This window comes from Falco biarmicus, chromosome 13 (genome assembly GCF_023638135.1).
Source record: "Falco biarmicus isolate bFalBia1 chromosome 13, bFalBia1.pri, whole genome shotgun sequence".
Classification (NCBI taxonomy): Eukaryota; Metazoa; Chordata; class Aves; order Falconiformes; family Falconidae; genus Falco; species Falco biarmicus.
In genome coordinates this window covers 11,604,391-11,628,691 of record NC_079300.1, presented here as the reverse complement: position 1 = coordinate 11,628,691, position 24,301 = coordinate 11,604,391, and the positions used below count along the sequence as shown (strand labels likewise).

General features: G+C 41.7%; 1 protein-coding gene across 2 annotated transcripts in view; it reads left to right on the top strand.

Annotated features, from left to right (window-relative positions):
* Positions 1-24,301, top strand: part of DIS3L2 (DIS3 like 3'-5' exoribonuclease 2) — a 195,990-nt gene that overhangs the window by 14,549 nt on the left and 157,140 nt on the right. For both annotated transcript variants that reach the window (XM_056358435.1, XM_056358436.1), the window contains 4 exons: positions 4,614-4,772; positions 5,075-5,217; positions 10,948-11,001; positions 15,157-15,258. In XM_056358435.1, the coding sequence (XP_056214410.1) occupies positions 4,614-4,772; positions 5,075-5,217; positions 10,948-11,001; positions 15,157-15,258 (458 nt within the window). The remainder of the gene's footprint in view (positions 1-4,613; positions 4,773-5,074; positions 5,218-10,947; positions 11,002-15,156; positions 15,259-24,301) is intronic.

Sequence of the window (24,301 nt, the reverse complement as noted above, 5' to 3'; positions counted from 1 at the left end):
TTCTCATGCTTATGCTAACTGTAAAGTGGGGGTATTTGAAAGATTCCTTTGCATATCTATATCATGATCTAATGCTGGGAAACAAGGAAAATCCTCTTAGCAATAGCAGAGTTAGTGAAGGTGTTGATGCCCAGTCATGGACTGATAAAGTAGCAGATGGACGTATTTTTTGTTGGAAAAGTTTGTAACAATATTGTGCCATCCAACACTTTCAACATTAATTCCTTTTTTTTTTTAAAGAAAAAAACATAAAAGGAACCGTTACATGTTGAGATAGCTGCCAGTGGGGTGGGAGTCCTAAACCTGCAGAGGGTTATCTGCACAATGGTTGTGGTACTCAGTCCTGCCCACCCCAGGGAGCTGGGTTAAATATAAATAGTGTAGATGGTAATAAAGCTGGACGCTTAGTTAGAGGTAAAAATGCCTAGCGACAAGGTAGGTTCCCTTTGACAAGAAAGGGGAAAGCTATACTAAGATGTCCATATCTTGGAATTCACTTAGATTGCTTAAATAAAACTAGTTCTTGCTGGATCCTGGATGGGAGGTCATGGATGTGCTGATGAAAATTCAATGAGGAATATTTTCCTTCTGTGCTGGTAGCAATGAAATAGCTTGTCAGGTGTTAGAGGGCAGTTGGAAATGTTTTATTTTTGGTAAATAAAATTGAGGGTCTTGTTTTTTTCTCGTGTAAAGCAATATGCAAATTTTAATACAAAATTAAAGACTGGCCTTGCTAACCTCATGTCTAGTTGAATATTTTAGTTGATTTAGTTGACCATCTAGTTGATCAACTGACTAATAGATTTAAATTTAATTAAATGCAGTACTTCTCAAAACGTAAACTATAGAGTGATTTTGTATAAATTATGTCAAAATAAGCTGATTTAAAACATCTACCCTACTCTCTTACTGTAAGCTAGATCAATTATTCTGGGAAGCTGCCTGTCTGCATTCTTTTTTTTCCAAAATAAGAGAAGATTAATAGGTACTTAAGTTTAAAGACCAAAATGTGCCATTGCATGATGTCATTGTTGTTGCGACGGAGATGAGATGTGATGGTTTGGATTCTAGAACAAGCTCCAGTGTTGTCCTTCCAGCGGAGCTCAACCAGCCACTGCTGCCTGCACACCAAATGCTGGACTGGACTCCTGCTGTGGAGCCAGCCTCCAGTTCCATCCTTTCGACTCCTTTTCCTGGTGCCCATGTTGAGAATAAAAGTGAGTCACTGATTGTGGACTGTTCTGAAAGCCCACAGATGCCATCCACTTTTCCTGCCTCTACCCGTGGAGGTGGGAATTGTGTGTTTCTACTTCCCCCAAGTGCTTCCCCTTGGCTAGTTTGAAGAGGTTCTCTGCTCTGTGTATGGAATTGCTGGTCCTCTTCAGGTGTCCCTCTGTCACCTTTGTAGGGAGCCTTCTTGGCCGATACAGGTGTTGGGTGTTTCAGCCCAAGTCTCCCTTCAGAGGACTTCAAGTAATGAACAGTCAACCACCTTTCCTCAAATTGTTACTCCTGTATCATTTCCCATTGGGAATGGCAGAACATCTAGAACTCCCAGGCAAGTGGTGGCTGCATCCATGGAGAGCAGCTCTACATCATCTGTGCAGCCAGATAAACATACCCAAATATGTTACATTTGCTGTGTGTTGCGAATACTCGTGTATCTTGCGTTAGAATTGCTCTGTGTTCAAGCTTGAGTGGTTCTGCATGTGCAGATGTGTTTGGTGCATTGTGGTTGCTTCAAACCTCATGATAGGGTGTATCAACCAACTTCATTTCAGTCACTGCACTTAGTCTCCCTTCTGCTGAGGTTATTTTTCATTTTATTATATGTATTTACTACTTAGTTTATTTAGTCATGGATTATTTTAATGCCTAGAATATGTTACTACTTTGTGTGACATCTTACCCTAAGAGATTTTGTTATCTTACAATTCACGTGACTTAACACCATGGAAAAAGTAAGACTTCTGACACACCTGGTGCTGGAATAGTTTAACTAAGTTCGTGATAGTTATTTCAGAAAGGATAGTCTCAGTATATCCTATGTTATCTATAGAGTAGTCAAGTTACAGTTTGCTGTGTGGAATGATGTCTGTTTATCCATCAGAATATTAATGCTGGGCAGCAAGAAAGCCCATCATAAGGACTATTTCCAACTTCCAGTTTTAAGGGGCAGGTGCATTACAGAAGCATATATTGAATCTAGTTGAAACAGATGGCAACCTGTAGTTAGCTCTTTCTTTTTAAAGGAGAAATACAAGAAATTAGTGTCATGCAGAATTTGATGTGTTCCAGTTGAATGCTAATTGTGACAGTTGTCTGTGGCTTTGTAACAGGTGGTTTTGTTTAGCCATCAATGTCACAGCCAACAGGGTTGAATATCTAAAGGGGCTGTGTGTAAACTGACTTGCAAGCCAGCTATGTCGAAGCAGAGTAAATTCGTTCTTTGAGTTTGTGTTTGAGTCTGAGTGGATGAAAAATCCCACCAGAGTACAAGCCAAAGTCTTTAAGTATTGGACAAGTGCAAGTGAGTCTCTGCATGTCTGCTGTTTCAGGATGGAAGCATGCTTCTGCACCCTTTGTTGCTGTGCATTTTTTTTTTTTGGCGGTAGCGGCCCCATACTTTTGGAACTGATGGCCGTGGCAAGTGCTGGGGCAACTTTGCTCTGCAGTGCCTAATTCTGGCTCAGCTCACTTCCCAACTCACTAGGTGTTTTTTTCTTTTTCCTCCTGCATTTTAGTTTTCTGCTCTCTTAATTATATGTTAAGATTTAGCCTCTTTTTATCCCAAGTTCTTTAATTCACAGTATTTTCTGTGACTTGCTGTCATAGAAACAAGGACTTTAGAGGACCTTATGAGCTCGTGTAATCCATTTCACTACCTCAAGGAAAAAACTACTCTTTTTAGACCAACTCTGGCAGATGTGTGTCTCACCTAGTTTTAAGAACCTCCAATGAAGCAGATTGCGTGACCTTTCTGGGTAATCAGCCTAGTGCCTTGCTTTTTTAACAGAGTTCCTAAGATCCTGCCTGTTGCGGTTTAAGTCTGATTCCTTCACCAAGATGTCTCTGAAAGCTCTGTCTGGAGCAGACCTTGTTGCCAATTCAAAAGCTGTTCTGCTCAGATCGTTCTAGTCCATGATTTTATTTTCAGTATCTGTTTTTGAACTTGATTTCTTGACCCTTAGGGCATTTGCAAATCAGTTAATTTTAGTTCTGTCTTATCGTGTGGTCCATACAGGTAGTATCGCCTCGTTCTTGTCAGTTGAAACCTAAATATGTGGCTGCGCTCTTGCTGTGTTACAGCTGCAGCCTCCCTTGGACAGTCTCCTTCCTGAAAGCATATGCACAGTACTAAAAGCTTGCTTGTGTAGAAAGAGGCCAAACTACATTGCCCTTATCGCTGAACTCAGAGGCCCCTTCTTCATTTCAGTGTCCTGTTTGGAGGCACTGCTGTGATGTTTAATCTTTTCCTGGACTGGTCTGAGCCAGAACCTTGAGTTGTCCCGCTGCCTGTCTTGGTGTCTTATCTCCTGAATTAGGATCATCCCTCCCTCCTCCAGCTGATTTGCCTGTTACTGTATATGGAAGTTGCTTTTTGTCTGTGACTGGGTAAAATAGCAGTTTTCTCTCATTGTACCATATTTTTAAAGATCTCTGCTTAAGTACAGCTTTTTTAAACTTTTTTCTCGCTGCTTCAGTTCAATTCTATGAAGCAATCTGTGATTTCGTTTGTGAAGGATACCATATGTAAAAAATTTGCCTTGTAACTTGGATAGCCCCATAGCAAATAAGTTGGCATTGCACATTTTCTGACTTGCAGGTACAAGCTTGGACCCAGGGAGGGTAGCCAGGAGGGGCTGGAAGGCGAAGCTGTGATGACATGTTCAGTATCCAGGTGGAGGGCCAAGAGGGCAGCTGCACAGTGCTGGGTTGCATTCCAATGTGCTGATCCGTGGAACAGCGTTGGCATATGCTTTGGAAGCTGCTGCTTGCTCTCCTGGCTTTAGGGAAGGGGCTGAGGTGATGGCAGGGAAGGAAGGGGTGAGTCTTTGCAGAATATTTTCATACGATCATGACCTATTCTGAGCAGGCTGGACATTTGGAGCCTTGGCATTTCTTTGTGGTGGTGTTGTGTACCATGCTGCCTCTGGTAGCTCAAAAGTTAATTACTCCAGAGTGGGTTATTGAGATTCCACCCCACCCCCCGCCTTGATTCCTGAACTACTTAATTAAGTTGTAGGGAAGTTATATTTTCTCACTACTTGGGGGCTTAATGGGGTGGAGGCTTTGGAAACAGTTTAACAATTTCACATTTTATATGCCCTAATGAATTTCCCAGGATTTTGGAAGGGTTGTATCCAACTTTAATATCGTAATTTCCAGAGTTTTATTTATGCTAAAATAAGTTCGTGGTGGATTAAGAGGCACAAAGAGCCAACAGATTACAAATGAACTAATGAAGACATTGTTTCTTTTGGATAAAAAGCGTGACTCACAGTTGTGATTTCTACTGAAGTACTGCAGACCATGAGCTTCACCAGGACCGCAAGCTGGTAGTGGGGTTCCTCTTCCCTCCCCTGTTATTTCAAACCTGTATTTGATTTCAGGTGCAGAAAAGAGAGGGTTTGCAAGGACCAGAAACAACTCTGAATCTGCAAGAACTCCTCAGAACTTCGATAGGAAGAGGCAACTCTCTGAATCGCAGACAGAAACAATGGACAATTCAGACAACAGAATAAATCCTAGACAACTGGGAACTCCCAGAGGTATTAAAGCAGAGCGCGTACATGCTTCAGGAATAAGCGGCCTTGAAGCATGTGCTCAGCACTATTAAAGGATGGGCTGGGATGAATGCTTTTAACTCTAAAATGAGCTGTAAAAGACTGTCAATTATTTGTAAAATATGATTATTCCAGGCTTTTTGGTGCTCTGAAGTCGGGTGCCAGGATTTCTAAGCAAACTGTCTCAGAAGTTCAGCATTGAATTCAAAGCCTCTGTACAGCTGCTGTTAAGGTACACAGACATGTTTGGTGGGCAAGATAACACTTATAAATTTTTTTTTTTTCAGGAGGATCCTGTGCTGCTTTCCCAACATCAGGTGATAGAAAGAATCTAAATAAACCCACTCGAGGGAGGAAGAAGAGTATATTTGAAGCCTACATGTCAAAAGAAGATGTTTCAGCAGGACTGAAAAGGGGAGAGCTAATTCAGGTGCCTGGACCATACAACATCCATGCTCTTGTGATAAGTCTGTTGGCAGTTGTTGGAAATCAGTATCAGTTGGTTGCATGACAGGAAACTGATGTGCCACTTGTAGATGCTAGATGAAAATTTTTTCCTTTTCTCAGAAGGTTCTAGAAGTGGAATGCAATCTTTTACATTCAGCTGAAGTATGGTTTTTGATTTGATTGCATGTTCTGTAAAATTCCTGATCCACACTCATGATGAATTGCAGAGTTCTGGTTGGATGGTCTGCTAGCCATGATAGTCATTATTGTGGGGACACTTACTTTTACAAATGATGCTTAAAACACAGCAGGTGCTTGGCAGCCTCTGTCTTTGTCGGTGTAAGTAAAAATGAATGTCCTTAGCAAGATACTTCTTGCTGAAATTCCTCACAGAAATGCTCATTAGTCCTCAGCAATGAGGTGCAGATGCCTCCACTTCCTGACCTACTCTTCTTTTTGCAATCTATCAACTCTTCCCAGAGGTCTCCCTCCCACAAAAATAAGGGACAGTGATGGTACAGGTGGTGCTGTGGTCCCTGGAGTCTCACTGCCCTACCGAGGCATTGCAATAACTTGTTATAAAATACAATGCAGCTGGTTAAATTAATATCAAATGGGCAGGCAGTGGTACTGCACCCTTGATTTGCTTGCGTCATTGTCTTCGCACTCCCCTGAGGTTATAGGGCTGAACCAGCCACGGATGACAGTGTATGGTTTACTGAAGTAAGGCACAGGTAGCAGATGGAGCTGAAGAGCCCATTGAGATACAGAAAATAATTTGCATGTGTATGTGTGGTTGTTTGCCTTGAATAGCTAGCAATAAGCATGTTCTCGTTTTACAGATTCTAAAGATCAAAGACTGGACTTCCATTTGGAGCAGCAAAACTGCAGCCATAGTTAGGTAGCAGTTCTCTGAGTATCTAGAAAAATGTGGGGGTGGACCTGCTAATTGTGTGGGTAGCTGGATCTCAGAAGGAGTTTTGCATAAGGGCAGGCAGGGCTGAGGTTCACTGAGGAGCAGGAGGAGAGAATAGCATCCTAGAACCACTGTTGTAGTACAGTCCTCAACATGGTGTAATGTTCTTCAGGACACACCTGGTTGTCCCAGTGAGATCAGACTGGCTGGGGGAAAAAGGCAGGTGGGAGTCAGTGGGGGCATGACAAATGATGCTGAGGCATCGTTTACCCAAACACGCACTGTTGCATTGCCATTTAATTAGTGTTGTTATGCTGGTGAGGTTGTGATACTTACTTTCATCAATACATTGAACTTGCAAATGGCAGCCTCACTTTTTGTATGATTTCTTGTTACAATTGTGTAGTAATTCTTATGTGATAATATAATCCCATAAATTCTGGAGGTGTTATGAGGATTCCACACACAAGATTGCCTGATTTCATCCTGAAGACCAATCTGATAAGCTCTTTCAGAAAAATGACTATGTGGGGGGCATATCCCCGCTGATGATCAGAGCGGTCTCCTGGGCTACCCAGACTTTAGGCCAGTGTCTTTTTGAAGACTGTCACAGACATCCACGATGGGAAGGAAATGGTGAGGGAAGAAATGGGAGCCTCAAGCTGTGACTTTCCCCGGGGCTGTAGTGGCATATGACAGTAACTAAAGCTTCTGCCTTACCTTCAGGAGTGGTTTTGGTCACACAGCCTGATAGTGTTAAGTGCAGCACGTGTGTATGAGGTCGAGCGCAGCTGCAGATGAGGCACATCAGCCTATGACTACTACCTGAGAATCCCATTGAAATGCCGAGTCCCAGAGGACCTGTGATTACATGCTTACTGGCAAAGGAATCCTTAGTTCTTGTAAATGTGTAATGTCTACTCCAGGTCATGTGCTGCGTAACTGGAGGAGTCATATGTGCTTTTGTAGGCTGTATCTGTTTACCTTTCATCCAGTTCCACATCTCGGGAAAACAGTTGAGGCTGTGGAAGGTGGATTTAGTCACTGAGGGCTGAGTGCCTTATCATGGGCATCCCAGCTCAATATCTCTTATCTTCAGCTCACTCGTCATTATGATCTCATCAAGACCGTTCATCGTTGCAGTCTTAACCAGGATTGGTGAGATCCTGAAAGCAACTTTAGTGAATGGACAAATCCTCGGCGCTGTTCTGTACACTGGCAAGAGACACAGTGAACAAATACCTGTTGTGTTAATCCCCAAAAGCAGGGCATTGGTCTGGCATGGTAACCTGCAAAAATGCTCCACAAGAGCCTGTGGAAGAGGCGAAGCAAACCTATTGTTCTGAATCTGATGGTTGTGAGCAAACTTTGAGTGCTAGCCAGACAGAAGCATGACTCTCTGAGCACAGGCCATCCCCTGGAGTGTCTTGGAAGGGCTGGATCTGCATAGATTTGTGTGAGAACTTGAGAGAGAGTTGCTAAAGAGAAAAGACCCTGCTGTGAACTCTGAGGATGTTGCTGGACCCTGGCAATGCAGCTACGCAACTAAATGCGCCTGAAAACCCAGCCCACGGAAACTACTGGAAACTACTGGCAGACGTGGAGTTCACTCAGATAAAACACAAGTGCCATGAAGATTAAGCAGTCCTAGATCAGGAAGAACAAAGTGTTATCTTTATGGGTGCTGATGTCTGTCAATATTAGTCTTAATGGCTTCTGGTACTTTATCTGACATAACTCAGTTTTTGATAAGTAGCATGGAGAAGTGTGCCCTGTGGGATTTCTGGATTCATTTAATCATGTGACGTGTGCAGAAGCATCCTTCCAAAAGAAAGGGGATCTGAGCTCAGGCATTTAAGAGTGCATAGACTTCCCAATTCTGTGCCTGTAAAACTGTCTGCAATGAGCAAACACCAAGTGAATCAGGTTGGTTGGGATCATATAGTCTGGTCTGAAGGCAAACAAGATTGAATAACTTCTGTGTAGTTATGTAAGCGGATGGTGTTGGCTATACACACAGATGAAGTCAGGTTATGTATTAAGGAACATTGACCCAAAGGACCATAATCATCCTGTGAAGCACCAGCCAGAAACTCGTGTCTCCTCCACGCCTCCAGCGTCTCCCAGACCCTCCCTGCAGGGCTTCTGGGGTCAGGTGGAGTGAGAGTGTGCAGGGCACAGAGGTGCAGAGCCTGCTTTGCAGTTAAGAGGGTGCTTTTCCTTGGAAAGCTGTTCTTTTGTGGGTGTGAAGGCTGGGGTTTCCCTGATTGGCATGGGTGGTTTTTTCAAAGGTGGCCTTGGTAGCAAGCAGGTACTTGAACCCTGGCCTTTTTTTGTGTTTTGTACATGCAAATGAATCTAGGCATATGTGTTACGGTAACTGCTATGAACTGCTTGACTTGAGGTGCTTGAAGTTTATTCTGAGTACTGCCTGCACTGGTTCTAGCAGAACAACTTGAGCAATTATGACCCTTTTGGACCTTGCTGGGGGAGCTCAGTGAGGTTAGGAACTTTTTTGGCAAATGTATGTGAAACTGGCTTGAATCATCAGAAAGTGTTTTAGAAACTTTCCTGCAAACCTTTCTCTTACCTTTCAAAACAAAGGCCCTACTGACATAAAAACACTGATAAATATAGCAGCTATTACTTGCAGGCTGTTGTAAAACAATACAACATTAGTGTGACATCATGAGACTCTGCAGCCAGATCCTCACCCCCTAATGCACATATGAGAACAGTTGTTCGTTGCAGATGGAGAGAGTGACTGGTTCCAGATATGATATCACAGCGTGAAATGTACAACATCGTAAATAGGATTTTCATAGGCACAGATAATAGGGCCCATCTGCTTTCTAAGATAAATTTTGGGAGTTCCTTGCTTAAAGGAAAGAGCTGAAATATTTTAATGCTACTTGATGTAAGAATTCTAATGCTGATCATAATTCGGTAGTGCATATAAAATGGAGAGAAACCTGTTGCACGGTAAGCGTGGTAACACTTTGCTCCTCTGTGTGTTTGCTGGAGCTGGGCATCCATGTGCACATAGCTGCTCTGACGCCTTCTGGGCCATGGACACAAAACCTGATGTTTGCACCTGGCTGATTGACAGCTGTCCCAAACTATTCAAGGGGATTCTGCAGAGTAACACAGGATATCCCATCACCTGCTTTGAGCTGGTGGGTAGATGCTGGTATGGGAATTGTTTGACGACTTGTCAAGCAGAGCAACCATCCCTTTTCATTTTTTTCCTTTCTCTTTGTAACAGCTTCCTTTACTAACAGTGTATTGTTTTTGATGGCTGACTCTGGGAAATAAGAGGAGAAAAAAGACCATTGAGAGTTTTCCATCAGTGGGTACCAGTGCTAATAAAGGCTGATGACAACGATTTAGCTCTTACTTTGCCTAAGCATACAGTATCCCCAGGGTTGCTCCCAGTGGGTTGTCTTTGTTTTCATGCCCTTGTCCTGGGTCGTGCTTGCCATGTGGTTGGTGTGCTCGTTAATACTAGTTACATAAGGCACAAAATAAGACATTGCAGCAAAGTATTCCAATAATGCCTGAAGAATATAGAATATATGGTGCTGGTACTTCCAAACCTAAGCAAATAAAAACAATGGAAAACCTTCATAAATCTGCAAATTCTTCTTCAAGGCAGCAAAACTTTCACATGTAATCAGCTTTATTTTCCTATCCTCTGAGTGTTTCCCAGAATACATAAAAAAATTATATGCCGCAGTAAATTTTTAAGGAAGCAATTCCTGTGAGAGGTTCCTATGATTGCTTAACACAGAAGTGCAAACAGATGGAAACTGTTCATATAACAAATTGGCCAACTTTTATTTCAAATACACAAGTGGAGAAAGTTTTAAAGTTTCAGCCCAAAGCAGAAGCCTGTCTGATGGCAGATACCTGTTTGTATGTCCATAACAATCTAATGCTGTCAGTTGTAACTGCAGTCACTTGCATCACAATTCCCAGGACCTTCCTGGGCTGGGAACGGCACTGTTGCATAGCCTGCAAGTCCTTCGTTGGCTCTCCCTTTCTCTTGTATGGACTTGAGTGCAAGCAGCAAACTGGTTTACTTTGGAGGGGTGATGGGGTATTGTTGCAGGTGACCTGAGCTTTGAGTTGGCAGATAACAAAGCAGAAACAGATAGACCGTAAGAGTTTCAAATGTTTTTAAGGTAATGTGACTTTAAACACATTTAAACAGATTTGATCCTGTAGACTTTAAATGTTTGTTTTTGGAAAATCCTTTTGATTCTTCTTTGGAAATATTCTTTATCACAGAGTTACTGCTACTGCCTGTTTGCAGGAACAGCCTAAGCAGCCAGAACCTTGTAAGGCTGATACCTGCTGCCATGCAAGCTCAGCACGCCAGCTTTTCCTCTTTCCTCCCCTCCTCCAAAATAAGCAAACCCAATATTCTACTTTTCCAAAACAGAGCAAAGCAAATTGTTTCTATTGTCTGTTTGTTAATGAGGGTGGTGGATGCTCAGCAGAAAATGTGTGGAGGGAACAGGAGGGCTTGGATCCTCGGTTCACCCAGTAGCAGCAACAATTAATGATTCAACATCTCTTTGATGACAGACTGCAGTAGATCAGCTTAAGCCTATCATGAAACTGCCTTTTGCCTTGAAATTGCTCGGATGCTAAGTTGTCAAGACTTGAAATGTATAATGGAAATTTAGATGTATCTCTCATGTTTCACAGTAGATATATTACCCACAGCTCTCTAATTTAACTGATGTAAGATTCAGGCATAATCTTTCTCCTTTTTTTTTTTTTTTTTTTAAGGGACCCTTGAGAATAAATCCTAAGAAGTACCATGAAGCCTTCATTCCATCTCCAGTAAGTGTAATTTTATAATGCTTTAAAGTTCATAAGTAAAGGTGCATTAAGATAGGAGTTATGCTGTGCGTGAAAGGTCACTCAGAGGTGAATGAGTTGGAATAAATGAACATGATCTAGATTTTCTTTTAAATTAAATATTCCCAAATAAATCCTGTTTTTTCATCCCTCAAAGAACTTCTTTCTTGTGCTGAAATTGGGGATACTGTTGGGTCCCACAGAAGCCAGCTGAAGTCAGGTTTGAGGACCACCAGAGAGCGTAACTGGAAACCCTTGGTTTATGGCTGCAGAGGTTTTATAGATTTTCCACTGATTTAAGTTAATCTTCCCTAAACAAATATGCTCTCCATTTTCGATCTGCTGCATGAGCTAATTTGAAAAGTAATTCCAGAAATAATATGCGTGATTCCTTTTCATGTGCCCGCTTTTGTGCGAACTGTATCTTGGTTGGGATGTGCTTCTGTCAGATGGGACTGGCTTGTGCCTCTTCTCTCTTCGTTCCTTATTTTGACAGAAAAGAAGGGCTCTTGCAAATTCAGGGACTTCCAGTAGGGAAGGTGACCTCACAGCTGGCACAGCCAAGGCTTTTTATCTGGAACTGACTTGGTCAAAATGTTACCATCAATGAGAGGGATTTTTGTATTGAAATGTTTTCTTGGTGTGGGGGAGAGAAGGCAGAGCCTGCCCTGAGACAGTGAAACACTGACTTTGTTGTCCCTACTACTGGCAGTGCTATTGTTTTGGAGCTTGGACTGAAAGCCTTGAAATTCAAGTTGTTGTTGGTTCATGTTGTCGATTTGGGATGATGTTTTGGAGCCCACTTTGACAGAGAAGGCTGGTGTTACAGGGGTGGAGGAAGGTCGGCATTGCACAAAGTAGATTAAGGTTAGCTAGAGGAAAATGTACATACAGAGCAGCTCTCCAGTACATCAGTAGAGCAGCACTGTGAAAGTGTGTAAGTGAAAGGAACCGTGATCCTTCCTTTACAGGTGTCCTTGTAGGTGTGGTAAGTGTAAGCTGTTAAACATTGTCTCTGAAATTACAAAGAGCAAGGTTAAATGAGAAATCTGGCGACTCACATGAGTTTAATTGGATGTGAAGTTTTAGCCCTAGCCACCCCCAGTATCCAGCTGCCTTGTGCCGTTGATTGCTCGCTGTTCTGAGTTCAGGAATACATACATTAAGGAGGGTTAGCTGAGGTGGTTATTTCAGCTATCTCTACTTTTCTGCCCCTTGTGGAGCTGAATACCACAACCAGCCTTGTCCCCTGATAACAAGCAGAATCAACACCTGCATGAAGATGACTCTGGCTGGTGTGGACAGTCCTCACTGTAAGACAAATGCTTTAGAAAGCTTATTCTTCATACAACATTAATTGCCATAATGTAGGGTTTGCAGCCCTCGTGTTCTGCAGGGCTTCTCATCATTGCCAGATGCTGCAAAAGCTGCAGCTGTGAAAAATCACCCCTTCTCTCCTGCTGGTGACTAGGGCACTGTACCCCTTTCCCTTCAGCTCTGACTTGGCTATGGCTTCATGGAGTTCAAATGCAACAGCTGTTCACTTTCTAACACCAGAAGTCCCAGGCTGTTTCTTGCTGCAGACATGCTCTGTCTGCTTGTCTCATTGCATCAACAGTTGAGAGGAGGGCTCAGGGCCTTTCTTTTGAAGGCTACCCAGAGAATGAGCATTTAAATCTCTGCCTTGCATCTTGTGTCTTCCCTGCATGCAGTAGTGTGGTTTGAAATGACAGCATTGTCCATGTGAAGAATGATACTGCTGAGTGTGAGTGATGGAGGGACTGTGGCTGTGCTGTGCTTTGTGGAAGACACTTCCAGAGCAGATGAAATCACTGCAGATATCCCTCTTGTCAGAGTGGGATAGAGAGCACTGCCAGTGATAACTGGTAGGTCACGGAGCACTAAAAGCCCCAGCTGTGCTCCCTGATATGGGGGCTGCAGAATTCTTGAAGTCACTGTGGCCAATACAGTACCCTGGGGGCAGATGAGACTTTGCAAGTGATTGTGTTCTGTTGTGATTTGATGTCGTTTTAATTGCATTAGTATTCTGGAGTGCGGGTTGTGCAGAGTAAGGGATGCTGAAGGAAAAAGTGGGATATGCAGGTGTCCTTGGAAGTGTGTAAGTTTGCCCAACAATCATGAGTGTGGAGCTTGAGATACAGAAACGTTTGTTTTTGGAGGCAAACCCCAAAACTAATGGCAATTTCTTAATTACAGCTTTATTGCAGGCTTTGAAATTAGCTGCTGTAAAATAGGTGTGCATACACATATATAAATGTGTGTATATATATGGGTATGTTGTCTGGGATGAGAATGACTGGCTGTAATTCAAGAAAAGGCTTGCAGAGTATGGAGATGCAGCTTTAACTAGGCGTGTGTGACACATAGGGCACCTTTACAGGGGCTGGGGGAGAGGGTCTGCCTTGCATTTTCTCGGGCACAGGAGAAGAGGAAAAGAAGTATAGGACAAATTATTGTGAAAGCCAGCCTGTGTCTTGCAGAGCAGAGCAGCTACGCAATACAGACAAAAAAAAAAAATAAAAGAAACAAACAGGCATTTTCCTTAAAAAGTGACTTTGAACTTTTCTTTTTATGTATGTGGTGGATTTAGGTAAAGAGTTGGGGCAGAAGGGAGAGGGTGGAGAGAAATGAGGAATAAGACCATGTGTAAAAAATCTGGCTTTTTGAAAAGAACAGTTTCCAATTTGAATTATGTAGGTCCAAAAGGCTTTGCAATTTTTCTGCATCTTGTCATGGGAGGCAGCTTTCACACAGCTGTTGAGCTGCTGCTGCTTTTCTTTCTAAGAGTAATTTGGTTTCTTGGAGGACGGCCTTAGTTTCACATCATGACGGGGTTCTGCCGTTCTATTGTTTTGGTATCTAAGCAGAGTAAGATATTTATGTGATATTACGGCTTCGTGTTTTCAGGTTATAAAAGACTTTTTCTTGGAGACTGAACACACTGGTAGTTCTGATTGGATTTACTCAAGCATATGAGACTCGGGTGTGTATCTGAGAAGTGACTGAAGTTGTGATTTAAGATTTTAATTCTTGTGAGGCTGGGTTTTTTCATGGAAAGACAATGGGGTACTAATCTAAAGAAACTTGTCTTCTTTTTGTACCTCAAAACTGTGCAAAGATAGCTCTCCAGGAAAAATATATAGACTGCTCATATTGATACTAAACGCTCACATTTTTTGACACGTTCATGGTACTGTAAACAGACACATGGAATTTTTCATATACTGAATTATGGGGAAACAAATGAAAGCAGCAAGAGCACTGTTAATAATTAGCTAAAAAAAGACAAAACTGGCAATTCTTTAAAAACTAAAACCTTTGTGTTGGCATCTTCAGGGAACTTCATCTTTGTTCACCAAATGCAGAAGATCTTCCAAACTAAATCTAGATTAGCCAAATGCCAGACATGTCTGGGGTTGGTAATCATAGTGTGTGCAATTAGTAGAGGCTCTTGTGCAAGGATGTTAACCTAGAGTATTGAGAGAAGATGTTGTGACATGTCTGTTAGTAAAAGATCCTCTGGTGTGCAATTGTAGTCTGTAGTTCTTTTTTGGAATCTCTTCTAAAACTAGTTCTGCCAAATGCAGAATATATGGTGTCAACTCTAAATTTAAAAAACAAAGAGACTACATCTCCAGTCACTCTCCAGGCCACCTTCACAGACTGACGTGCTGATAGTGGAGCTCCATGTCCCTTCTTACCCATCTCACCAGGAGAGCAGCAGGCAGCTCTGCACGGGGCACTTTGCGCAGACTGTAATGCGTCTTGAACAATTGGTTTGAGTGCTTGAGTTTGGGAACTTGATGTGTGAAGAACTGTGACTGCAGAAGACTCTACCCATTCCCAAGACTAACTGCAGAGGAGCTGAGTAGAGCTTGTAGACAATACATCTTGAGGGCTTGGCTCTGAAATAAATAGTGTGGAACTACTGTGCTAGCACATACTGCAAAGGAGCTTATTTGCTGAAAGATACTGCGTGTTGAAGGACATCTGGTGAATCCATTTGATTTCTGTGCCCAGCTGCAGGGTGTTTGTCTCACCAGGGTGTGTGTCTTTTTTGACGATTGTTTTAAACCTCTTAACAACTGTGATTTATTTTTCTTTCTCTTTGACTAGGATGGGACCCGCGATATCTTTATTGATGGAGTGGTTGCTCGCAACAGAGCCCTGAATGGAGACATTGTAGTAGTGAAACTGCTTCCCAAAGAGCAATGGAAGGTCAGTTCAGTATGTTTTTCTGTGATTTGATAGAAAGAGCTTATTACTGTTTTAGCTTGTTACTATTTTCTTCACTAAACATAGGGCCTGAGACAGAGAATAGAGAATTTCCTACAAATCAGATTAACCAAGTTGTAGTTAATGCTGCTGTAGATTAAACCACTTTATCCATTACAACGTTTGGAAGAAGTGATACCTAAAGTGTTGAAACCTCACTTTTTACATGAAATGGCCTTCATCACTGTATGGAGAAGTCAGATGACAAGGCTGGTTCAAAGCATGGTTGTCAGAGGTGACTTTTGATATCTGTTATTTAGCTGTCTTCATGCTGTGGCATTCGATAGCTCTGTGTAGGTGTTTACAGTTGCTTGTGTATTTGACAAGTGCTGTTCACAAAGCTTTAGTAATGATTAACTCTCTCTGATTTGTGAGTTCTCAGTCCATGGAAAGCTTATCTTGTCACAGCTCCAGATTTTGTGGTAATACCCTTCTTTACATGAGTGAAGAATGTGTGAAATGATTGGAGCAATGCAAGTGTGGGACAATCCATTTTTCAATTTAAAGTCTGAGAATTTCACTAAGATCATGCTCTCTGGGTTTTTTCTTTCACTGATCAAACTCAAAGTCCTTTCAAACATCTGGATAATTTTATCTTGTTTGCGGGTTTATCTTTTAACACTGCTGTGCAAGGAAAGTTCTTACTACTTTTCTCTAGTTGCTGGGATATTTAAGCTACAGTTAGCAATTTTAACATGGCTTACACATGTAAGCATGACAGAACTGCTGCAAATTGTTTTCCAAACGTGGTTTTTGAAGTCTTCTTGAGAATGTAAAGACTATTGTATTATCTTTTGGACAGAAGTAATAGTGAGGGTGATTCCAGCAGGGTGGGGAGTGGTCTAAACTACTTTGGCTTGGTGCTTTTTACTCATTCTAGCTACCTTCTCTGCTTGTCTTTGTTTGGAGTTACATGTTTTCAGGCTTGCAAATGCAAGGTCTTCAGGCTGGTCATTTGTTGAACCTTCTACCTTCTCTGTTTAAATCTAATAGCAATGGAAATGATGGTTTGAAACATATTAGAACTTGTCTTATCCTTTTAAGTATGCACAAAATGAGTAAATGATGTAAGTATTGACACATGTAAATACAAAACTACCTTATGCAAAAGGGAATTGTAAATGGGGTCTAAGATACTACCAGTTTATCCATACACAAATATAGGAAAGAGGTCTGCTGCTATCTATGTAACCTCTGAAAAATCAATCTTGAGGGTCAAAGTAAAATTTGTGATAGCTATTAAACAGTTCAAATCAAAGGTCACTAAAGCTGTGATGATTACTGTATGTTTGGATCATTGAATCCATGTACATAAACTATCTTTTCTATCAGACCATTTCATATAGTTGGAAAAATCTAATAGTTTGGGTGCTTAAATCCTTTGCCAGGACCTGCCAGCACAAAGGCTTCTTTGTAGGCTTGATAGAGGTTGCCTAAGCTAGAAGCTTTGTCTGCAGTTTTCAGTTTACATCTGGCTCTAAACAAAGATAAAATGCCCCCCCCCCCTCCCCCCCTTATATTTATTTTCAACAGCAATGTTCTTTTATGAAATCAGGAGGAAGGGTTCAGAATATTCTCCCTGTCTGGGGTAAATGCTGGAATAAATAGAACTGGTGAAGTGGTGTCTGACTGCAAGGAGGCAATTCAGAAGACTTCAGTGTTTTGTAGTATGATTATGATTCTTCCGTGGTGAGTTTAACCTTGCCAAATTAAATAGCTGGAACATGCCAGTCATGTTTTTCAGCCACACAGGTGCTGCCCTGTGTAGTCCTATTTTTTGTTTCTTGCGATCAGCAACTCAGTCAGCGATGACATCCCTTTTCCCCTGCTCCCTGAATCTCTTAGCATGCACTTGTGTTTGTATTAGTTCTGTGGGAAAGGTGCCACTAAGCTGCACTGAAAGATGGTACCTTCTGCCAAGTAATTCATACTGATTAATGATAAACTGTTGCAATCTATTTTAGGTTTTTCCATTTGTTTAGTCTCATGCTGCTGCAAAGCTGCCACATAGGTGTCTTGAGGGTTTTCTCCTTCCCGTTGGGCCTTTTGGAACAAGCTGAACAACTTCAATTATTTCCTTGAAAAACGTAAATCAGGTGTGTGGTATAACTGATGCTCTCAGAGGAGACTTTACAGGCTCCGTACATATTAGGATTGAGAAGTGCATGCTGATCCTTTTTATGGTTCACTGTTACCAACCCATTAGTCTGTGCTCCACTGAGAACTGAGCGGAGTTTTTTGCTGGTAAACCATTGCCTTGCACAAGATAAGGTGGGTCAGGTGCCTGTGGGAGAAAAACACTGGCTGGAGAGCAGTTTCTCCAGGGATATACTGTCTTCTGCTGAACCTGTAATGGCGATAACCTTACATACAGGTATAAATGCCATCGTGAACTGTAAGGGGATGGTGAAATACTCTAGATGTGTGGTTATACTTTATGTAATACCTTCTTGAGAAGGACAGCAATTTTTTTTTTTCTTTCAGCCCTCTACTTCCTGGCTTAGTGGTGGGAAATTTATCAGGCTTGAATTTCTCACCATCATGTCCTTCCCAGCGCGCGTATCAAATGCTTGGATGAGCTACTGTGGTTCTTCCCTGTGCTTATTCTGTCTGGTCTGAAAGCTCTGTTTGTATATCCTCTGGGAGAGCTGCTTGCTGTTCAGCAATGATTGATTTGTCAGTTCATGTTTCTGTGCTTACTATTAGTTCTGATCAAGAGCCAGTAACTTCAGTGTGGCACCACTGGCTTGAGGGAAAGACATTGTGTCCCTGAAATTTGTTATCTTGCGCTCCTCAGGAAGGTGGCTTTCAGCTTCCAGTTAGGGTCGAGCAGCCTGCGTTGTGGTGACCGCATTTGGAGGCTGTATTTCAGAAGTTCCTCTCCTGTCCTCTTGTATTACATCTTGGGAATATTGAGGTGCTATGGTAACTTTCAAATATTTAGCTTTTGTGAAGTAAGGTATTTGACTTAGACTGTTTTTCCAGGTACTTAACCTACTCTTAGTAAATGAGGTCAGAGTATCGTTGCAGTTAGCTAAATTGTCCCCTTCTTACTTCAAGCTGTAGGGCTTCCCTGAATCTGTGCCTTTATCTGCTGGAAGAATGTCATGATAAAAGAGCCAGCGACAGAGAATTTACCTCAGTCCTTGTCAATTATTCTGATAAAGCACCATTTTTCTTTTTTATTTCTTGACTGATTTTTACTACTTTAACTTCCACCCATGAGTTCTTATTCTATTTTATGGAGTTGTGCTTACATCAATTTCAGGAGCTTCATTTATACAGTCGCATAATTACTGGAAGGCAAAAAAATGTTGATACAGTGATTACAGCAATATTTCTCAGGCTCATCAAGGAGTGAAGCAGCGTATCAGTATAAAGGATAAACCTAACCGATCTTTCCTCACAGCCTCTTTTTGCTCTTTTACCATCTGCTTAATTGCTAGACAGAATTTGTTTGATTTCAGATATCTGTTTTGGTTTTTCTTGCAAGATGTAATTTCTTTGGTGGAAAGAAATAGCATAATAAGTTATTTGATATCACTTGGGGCTTGGATTCCTGGCCCAATCTCTGGTGCTTTTAGAGTAGAGTAGTACTTTATAACATGGAATGTTTTTCATGACAACTGTCTCATGCATTGCATGCTATGGCTGAAATTTTAGAGTCTTATTCTGAAAATAGTACCCAGATGAGGACTTTTTGCTGCTCAAAACTGCCTGAAAGGAATTTTGGGGTCCAACCCCCTATTGTTTGCTACAGTATATAGGAGAGATCTCCAGTTCTGCATCTACTTGCAGCAGTGGAATATGAAAGCAATAATAATAACATATACTGTACATGTACATAAAATAATGACTGATTAACCTGCCAGTTTCTTGTGATATCTTTTGTTGTTGTTGTTTCATGAATCATTTCCTCCTCAGTTTAAAGTGCTCCTATGCACTATTTTCAGTTATTTTGATCTTATCAGAAAGTCTCCAAGGCCAAGGATGTAGACCTGTTCAGTTACGTACAGTGTGTTTTGCTGGATAATCGGGTGATGGGTCCAGCATTTTAGTCATGAAGTGTCTGAAAGTGATAGCAACAGTAATTCTTTATAGCTCGTGAAAGCACGTGTTCTGTTCAACACTGAGGTGTCAGGTACAATGCAGTGCAGCAGGAGATCTTAGAGCTGCCTCTTCCAGAGCCATACATCAGTGATAAATATTTAAATGCTTTCTGTACAGAAGACATAAACTACAGTTCACTTTTCCCAGCTGTGACTGGTGTTGGCATAATTATGAACATATGCAAAAAAAGGAACATTTGATTCAAGCAGATATCACAAATATCACCATGTATAGTTTGAACACAGTTATGTATGCTGGCAAGTCACTGCCTCCAACTGTTGGTGAAAACCTATGAACCATTAGTTGTCCGGAGGCGATGCTAGCTTTGGATTTGCCCTCATGAGTAGTGATTCATTTCAACCAAATTCTTCTGAGAGTCAGTTTCTTCTCAAAATCTCCCAGCTAACGTAAGGATAACAGTAACTCAGGAGGAGATGGGGTTCTTAGAGGGTTATCACAGCAATACTGTTGGAGTCTAACAATCAAGAATGTTGTTTGGAAACATTACATTCATAATAAAAAAAGTTCTGGAGAAGTCATTATTGAAATAAGTGTTCTGGCTTGCTAAAAACGTTGAAGTGTAATTCATGATATTCAGGAGTAGACTAGGAAGCCTGAGAAGCCAGCTAGAAAGATGTCCAGAAAAGCAGAGCCATAGCAAATCTGAAAGGTTGATGGATGTTGTAGGGAAGAGGGGTAGGTGTTTTTTTTTAATTCATTTTGTTGTAGGCTTTACAGTGAGGGCTGTAAGTTGATGGTCGCATATGTGTGCATGCGTACTCCTCCCCATCTTGGCAAATCCCCAAACTATAAATTGATGGAATCTGGAGAAGCTTCATTACTTCCTTACTCTCCGATTATGCTGTTCTCTGGATGGCCACATGCTGTTCCACACTGCTGGACCTGATGAACCTTTGCTGTGAGCTGGCATGACTCTTTCCAGACTTTGTTTAGCTCCAGACCGACTGGGTGTGGGATAGCAGTGCAGTACATTGATAGCAAAAAAGCTGAGAAGATAGGAAGTGTTGCTCACCAAGACATGTGTGGCATTACATTTGCTCTTCTTGCAGACGTTGCTTTCACATTTTGTTAATCAAGTATCACTTGAAGTGACTCAACTGACCTCTTAATACAGTGACTTTTAATAGCAAGACCTGGCATGCTTTTTATGGTATATAACAATAAAATTACTATAATGATCTGGGTTGTGTGAGATTGCTGTGACCCAGAGCTGCGTTCAGCCCTTGCCTCCCCCAGATGTGTAAAATAAGGAGGCAGAAATACCAGCTCTTTTGGATGTTGCAAACAACCTTACCATCCTGAGAAGGACCTTTCCTGTCAGTACCTGCCTCTGTCTCTCTGATGGGAAAGCTAAAACCAGGATCCTGAATAATAAAATCTCAAGAAAAGTACAGGCTTTTTGAACAATCTGATGTCCTCTTTATTGTTCCTCCTTCTGTGCTTGGTAAGAGTGATATTAAAAGGCAAATTGTTTAGTTACGTAGGAAGGCAAACTTCTTTTTATTGACTGCTTGCATCATGTCCTACCAGGACAGAATTAAATTGCAGATGTGGTTTGGCTGCATAGATGCAGAGTAAGATAAAAATGTTACCCTTATGTGAACAGTCAAGCATTAAATAATCATTCATCTCACACACGGTCAGCTGTTATATCCACAGTGGAATAATGGCAGATAAGCCCCTTGTGATGGGGGTGACTTCAGGCTGTGTGAGATACCACTAAATTTCAGTGTGTGTTGCTAGAAGAGCTTCGTCTTGAATGGAAGGAAGCGCTCGCGGGGGCATCTGATCTTACTTTAGAATAGGAGTCAAGCCAACATTTAATACCTGATCTCTGTTCCTGCGCATTTTTTTTCCCTTGGTCACATGAACATAGTCTAGTACAGCAAATTGTTTCCTTTAACAACTAACTTTTCTTCAAGTGATTATTTTATTCTTCCACGTCTTCTGTAAATATGCAGACATCACAGTAGATTATTCTTAATCCAATCTCTTATATAACCACTATCATTTTGGATTTTTCTTAGTTCTTCGTTCCCGTGGAATTAGTATTTCTTAGAACTGTTTGGTTTTTGCCAGTTTGGAGACTTATTTGGTGATATCACATGAGTATTTGGAGCCCACACCTTAAAAGAGAGAGTCAGGATACCTGTTGTTGTGATGGGATTGGTTTTTGGAATGTCACGCACATTAAACTCACTTAACTTTTTACAAACGCTTTCTTGAAAGACTGTCCAGTTTTTCAATAGTCTGGGTTTATTTCAGATCCACATAATCAGGAATAAGTTTAAATGAAGTGTGCTGATGATAAAAGTTCCATCTGGCCTAAAAATTGTGCAGTGAACGTTAAGCTCTGTTTGTTTAAGGAGATTGTAGCCCTAATTTAGCCTGATAACTGGAGAAAGGAAGAGCTTCTATGACACTGAAAAGCTGTTAATCTTTAAAGTCCCTAGGTGAGGTGGATTTGGATTGTATCCTAAGTTCTGAAGAAAAATGCTACATGTCTATTTGCATGTTTGTTCTTGTCATAAGCTGGCTGAGAAAAAACAATTGGCTGCAGTATTTACATGTGGTCAAAGCTACTAAGGCTGGCTCATTAACTCTTGTATTTCCTTAACTCATGTTTATTTTTCTTAAAGCCATAAATCAGAGGGAAAAGGAGTCTAAAATAGAGGTGATTTATGTAAATGAAGAATTGCAGCAGCTGGAGGAGTGACAGGGTTTTTTCTACAACAGGTTCTTTGGAGCAGGAGGTGGGACCCCATTTATAACCAGGTGGTTCTTGGAGATAAGGAAGATATTTGTCATCAGGGATGAGATGCCTTGAATTTGTTGTTGGCACAAGATAATTTGTAACTAGCTAAGATAAAGGCACCTGAAGTCTAATAGTTTGGTTTTGAATCAGCATGCCGCTAGCTTCAAAGGGCCAGGATGGTTGCACCTTCTCCTAAACACTGTTCTTGTGTTTTCTTCCAGATAAGGCAAAGTGTTGAGGAGATTTCCTGTCCTCCCACTCCCACCTGTCATTGTAACATTATTTGCTATCAGGGGATTTCCTTCTCAAACTTCTGAAGCCAACATCCCAACTGCTAGGCACATCACAAGAGCTAGGAGTGTCTGGAATCTGTTCTTGGTGCAGTCGCGCAGTGGAGGGTGGCCAGTGACTTATATGCATCAATAGCAGTTTTCTTAGCACTGCTGACATAGGGAGTCTTGCTTGCTACTTGATATTATCCTTCACCCGATGATCACACAAAATCAATGCCCTGGAACCTGTAACTGTGGCAGCATCTCTTTCTGCAACATCTTGAAGAATTGCAAGTGATGGTTTTTCAGTCAGGTTTCTTATTTAAGAGGTGCCACTCAGAACACTGAAAGATAAATTAAAATTCCTCCTGATTATCTTTTCCCACAAATACTTCATTGCTTCAGTAGTTGTGTACTTGACATTATTTCTCAGCATGTGCTTACTGATAAGGCAACTGGTGTGGGTTTTTGAAGGTCCCAGATTCTGTCTGCACTTTCCAGTTTTTGTCCCTGCTTTAACTACCTGGAGGCTTTTTAAAAAGGATTGGTAACTGTTCTAGGAGAATACTGCAGGACAGAGGGCTGATCCATCAACTCTGCCAAAAGGGTATTTCCTTGCTTTCTCACTGTTTCTATTGGTTTATTTTTGTTTTCTGTGTTCTGTCATGTCAGGCAATAACTGTTCCATGAAAGTAGGTCTGTCTGTGTCTCTTACAAGTTTTTTTAGGTTTCCAGTATGCTAACGATTCATCCATCTTCAGCTATATCACCTCCTGGGGTTGAAGCATTTCTTTGTTTTTAGCTTTGTCTAAATTACTTTAAAACAGAGAGCAGTGCCAAAACACATACTTTTCATTGAGCAGTTTTGGAAGTGTGAAAATGAAGACTTGGCATGATTTAATTAGCACTTGTGTATTTTGGTTGCAAAAAGCGACTGGCAAAGAATTCCCCAGACATTGTTCTCTATTCTGTCTGAAAAAGATCCTGCATAAAGGTGTATAACCTGCTTAGTTCTTGTTGGTGCTTGGAAGTCCTCACTGTAATGCTTCTGCTAATTAGTTAGCTTCCAGGACATCCTTCTGTTCTTGTTCTCCGTGCTTTTCGCTTGTTTGCTGGAATTAACATTGGCTAGTTTTGTCTAAGCTCTACAGAAATTGGCATGTCTTTTCCTGTGGTCTCTTTAAATCCCTCTTGGCATCGTGTTTGCCGGGTTGGTGCTGTCAGGGGGAAGTCAGAGGAGCTGTGTGAAGTGGGAAGGTCATCTCAGCAGCTTCTCTTTCTTCGCCTGATGACTGTTGGGCATGGGGAGGCAGCTGGGTCCTGGTGCAGTACTTAAGTGCAGTAGCCAGGTAACTCATCTCTATGCCCTACTTGATTTCTGCCCCCCTGTCCCCCCCAGTAAAGTGAATTTCATCCAGGGTTTTATCACCCCTTTGTGTGTCAGATTGCCTGAATGTTTGTTATTTTCTGTGCAGATCAGGTCTGCAGCTGTAGCCCCTTGTAGTCAGTACAGCTGCTGTGATGGTCTGGCTTAGGTTTGGACTTGCAGCTCTTCTCCTTTCAGCGCAAGGATGAGAGCTTGTGCAGCGATAAGCATCCTCTCCAAGGGATCCCATCCACAACCAATCTTGGCAGAGCCCAGCTGTGTCTGATGCTGCTGCAGGACCCATACCCTGCACAGCCCGATTGCCTTGGGAACAGCTCGCTGCCCAGCACAGTCTCTTTCTAACCCAAATCCTGTCCCATGACCTTTAGGCTCATGCTCTTGGCAAAGCTTGGAGCTTTGTGAATGCCTTTCCATTCAGCCATTCTCCCGCAGTTGTCCTTT